The 4,252-nt window shown below is 40.5% G+C and overlaps 1 protein-coding gene across 1 annotated transcript in view; it reads left to right on the top strand.

The window, feature by feature from the left end:
- LOC104546982 (ubiquitin-associated protein 2-like) overlaps positions 1 to 2,663 on the top strand; it is a gene marked incomplete at both ends in the record, with an annotated part of 16,366 nt that extends 13,703 nt beyond the window's left edge. The window contains one exon of the mRNA XM_010192516.1: positions 2,498 to 2,663. Within this exon, the coding sequence (XP_010190818.1) occupies positions 2,498 to 2,663 (166 nt within the window). The remainder of the gene's footprint in view (positions 1 to 2,497) is intronic.
- Positions 2,664 to 4,252: the final 1,589 nt, after the last annotated feature.

The following is a 4,252-nucleotide window of genomic DNA, read 5'->3' as shown; positions in this document are numbered from 1 at the left end:
AAAGTATTATAAAATCTTTAAAAAACAAAATATTAAATTAAAAATTAATATTAAACTTCTTAGTTTTTTCAATACTCGGTTGGGAAGCTGCAAGTAGCATTTAGCTGTAATGAAACAAAGTTATGTTCTTTGAATGCACCTCTCACTGGATATAGTGCTACTTATGTCCTGTTACAAGTTAAGGGTAACTAACATGCTCCCTCTGCTGGGTAGCTTGCTGCCTTGCAGCAGAGTAACAACAACACAGTACTGGCTCTGATACAGGTGTTAATGTTATCTTCATCTTGGCCTGTTTCTAATGTGATGTATTACTTGTAGCACCCTACGGCTCTCTTCCTGGAGATAAAATAATTATAATATTCACTCTTCTGACCTTTATGTGCTGCTCTGTGAAAGCTTTCAAGGGCAGCAGTGTAAATTAACATCTTTAACATCTTTTGGAATTCCAACACTTCAATTTTAGGTCTATCTTCTCTTGAGGTAGGTCATTAGTTGGGAAGCCTTTTATGTTGTTTTTTTTTTTGTTTGGTTTTTTGTTTGTTTGGTTTTGGGGTTTTTGTTTGTTGTTTTTTTTCCCCTTAATATTTTTGAGTAGAAAGAAGTTGAGTATTCAGACCTGTGAATGGTGTTTTGTTAGTGCCAAATACAATTTAAATGAGCAGGAGTATATATGCCCAAAGAGTTAACAATTAAAAGATTGTTATATATAAAAACAACTTTCCAAGTGCAAAAGCTTTCTTAGTCTTGTGTAGAGAATTAATAAACAATTTATGAAATTCACTACAGTACTTGTCTTTTTGCTATGGAAAACAAAGACCTAATTTTTTTTTAATTATTCTATAATGGCTTTATTAGTCCCTTTTTCTGTGCCAGTTCTCTTTTGAGAACACTCTTGGGTTTTTTTCTGTATCTCAAGCACATAAACTGGAATCAGTTTTCTTCCATGTATCTATTTCATGCATACATACTATTTTAAAATTCTCTCTTAACATTTGAAAGTACTGACCTTTTCCCTTCTGTATGTGCTGATAATATTCTTCATCTTCTTCATCTCTCATCTTTGCTGCTGTTGTCCTTTATTATCCAGATCTCATGTTTCCTAAACCCCTAGTTCAAAGCATAGCTGGTGTGTTATAATTCTGACCATCCTACTCATCTCCTTGTTTTCTTTGTCTTGCACATTGTGTTCAGGCAACCTGTAAGGGGTCTTAATGAAGATGGTGATTCTGTCCCTTGTATTGAGGACACCTACTTTTACTTCAAGAAGAGAACCCTGCTCTAAATGTATTGAGAGTTGTAAATGTTATTTACTTATTTTTATATGTATCTTGCCAGGAGGTATCAGGTGATATAGTTGCATTCTTCATAGCTATGTTTGTCACTTGAATTTCCTTCTCTGTTGTCAGTTATCCTCATACTTATTGACAAAGCCAAGACACCTTGATTTTTGTTTGCATAGCACCCAATTCAGCAACCTGACTTGGGTCATTTAGCGTGGAAACTAAACCAATAACTTGAACAAACTGTGATGCATAGCTTCCAAGCATATATCTGACTTTGACCATTCTAAGACTGTCTTCATGTGCATTGCAAGTTAGTGATGATCCACTGGGTAGTGGTCTCTGGTGTGGTATGGAAACATGGCCCAGTAGAAGGCAGAGCTCAACTCTCCGAGTTTTATTGGTGGGTGAGTGCCTCTCACCATAATTCTGTGTGTTATCTTCAGAGGAAAAGAGAGAAGTGTAGAAATAGCTGGGTATTATGTTAGGCAGTAGAGTTGTTCAGTATCTTATTATGGTATAGTGATCCTTTGGAAAGGTGGTAAACAAGTTCTACTCTGTATAACCTAAAATGCAATATTAATGCTAAATGCTTTATGTTATCTAGGTGAAATAAAGTGAGACAATATTTGACAACTCTTTAGCCATTAAAAGTGCTTAATGCTATGCTCAGTTATGGCCTTTTATTGTAGCTTCTTTTATTCTACTTCATTATATATTTGACTCGGTTCTCCAAATTGGTAAGTTCTATGTGCCCTTGTACTCCAGTGATCCAAGTCTCAAACATCAAAGGTACTGTGTGAGTTGGAATGAAGAAGTAGAGCTGTAGGTAAAAGTGGATTTGTACAGGGCCTTGAAAAGTGCAAGTGACTTTTGTTTGTGGAACCAAATGCAAGGAATTTTAAAATGAGGATTGACTTGTGAGCAAAAGTTAGTAATCCAGATAGTGGGAGGTGAAGTGCAGAAGACTCTAGTTTACCACATGTGTAGTGGTGAAAATTATAAATAGGTGAAGAACTTAAAGGGAAACAATTATAGTTCTTTTGCTGTTTGAATTTTCATTAATAGCTGGGATGCTTGCTGTTACTGGTCAGGTTTTTGTAAACCAAGGGGAGAATACTGTTGTGTTCCTGGACCCAGTCTGGGATGTCAGATATGCTGGAATTTGTCTTTGAATGCCTCTTTTTAACTTGTTGCAGCTACTTCATCAGTTCTAGCACCTAAGACAGAGCCTTCTCCTTCACTACCTTCTGCTGGTTCTCTGCCTAGCATGGTATCCACTACTGCTTCGCTTCTGCCTTCGGCATTACAGCACACGGCAACGTTGCCCAGCTTGCCTCAGTCCAGTGATTTGGCCAGCAGCTCACTTTCCCAGTTAAGCAGGTACAGTAGGAGTTGTGACAAACTGAAGGGGTTTCAATTTTGGGGAAAGGGCAAACATGAGGGCAACTGCATACAGTGCTGTCAGAAACCATGGTCCCCTTCTCTGACATTAACTAGAATTAGGAGGAGATTCAGAAGAGACCAGGATGTTTCTGGTTGCAAAGTATGAACTCTGGGCTGCATATTAATGATAGAGCAGCTGCTGCCCTCAAGCTTTCATGGTATATAAACAACTGTTTTTTCAAGGGGCTCTTGCTTCAATCATGCCAGCTAAATTGATTCCCTCACTTTGTTTTTCCTGCCTTGTCCACAATGCCTGCTGTTTGTTTAGTGTTGTATGATTGAAATCATCCCTTAACAGTTTAATTCCTGGATAATTTTGAAATACTGTAGTTTCATTTATATTTGTATTTCTTAAAATTAAAAACTAGAAATAATCTGACGGGATGCAATACTGGACCTGATGGTCACCAACGCAAGCGAGCTCATCAGGGATGTCAAGATTGGAGGCAGCCTGGGCTGCAGTGATCACGCACTGGTGGAGTTCATAGTCCTGAGGGATGTGAGTCAGACAAGGAGCATAGTCAGAACCCTGAACTTTAGGGAAAGCCAACTTCCAGCTCTTCAAGGAGTTAGTCAATAGGACCCCTTGGGAAATGGTCCTCAGGGACAAGGGAGCAGAACAGAGCTGGCAGATCTTTAAGGATGCTTTCCATAGGGCACAAGAGCTCTCAATCCCCAGGTGTAAGGAATGGAGCAAGGAAGGGAAGAGACCAGCATGGCTGAGTCGAGACCTGCTGGCTGAACCAAAAGGCAAGAAGGAACTGCATAGGCAGTGGAAGCAGGGACAGGTATCCTGGGAAGAGTATAGGGACACTGTCTGGCTGTGTAGGGATGATGTCAGGAAGGCCAAGGCACAGCTGGAGTTGAACTTGGCAAGGGATGCAAAGAACAAGAAGAAGGGCTTCTACAGGTATGTCAGTCAGAAAAGGAAGGTTAGAGAAAGTGTATCCCCCTGATGAGCAACAATGGCAATTTAGTAACAGCAGACGAGGAGAAGGCTGAGGTTCTCGACAACATTTTTGCCTCAATCTTCACTGACAACCTCTCTCCTTACACCTCCCGAGTTGAAGGACCACAAGACAGGGACGAGGGGGACAAAGTCCTTCCCAGTGTAAGTGAAGACATGGATCGTGACCAGCTGAGGAAACTTAGTGACTGGAAGAAAGCAAACATTACATCCATTTTTAAAAAGAGTAGAAAGGAGGACCCTGGGAACTACTGACCTGTCAGTCTCACCTCTGTGCCTGAGAGGATTATGGAACAGATCCTCCTAGAAGCTATGCTGAGGCACATGGAGGACAGGGAGGTGACTTGAGACAGCCAGCATGGCTTTACTAGGGTCAAGTCCTGCCTGATCAACTTAGCGGCTTTCTACAATGGAGTAACTGCATCAGTGGACAAGGAAAGAGCTATGGATGTCATCTATCTGGATTTCTGCAAGGCTTTTGACATGGTCCCCCACAACATCCTTCTCTCTGTGTTGGAGAGGTATGGGTTTGATGGGTAGACCATTCGGTGGATAAGGA

Source organism: Mesitornis unicolor, unplaced genomic scaffold, assembly GCF_000695765.1.
Source record: "Mesitornis unicolor isolate BGI_N332 unplaced genomic scaffold, ASM69576v1 scaffold29089, whole genome shotgun sequence".
Lineage (NCBI taxonomy): Eukaryota > Metazoa > Chordata > Aves > Mesitornithiformes > Mesitornithidae > Mesitornis > Mesitornis unicolor.
The sequence above is the reverse complement of the archived record's forward strand: the minus strand, read 5'-3'. Positions and strand labels throughout refer to the sequence as shown.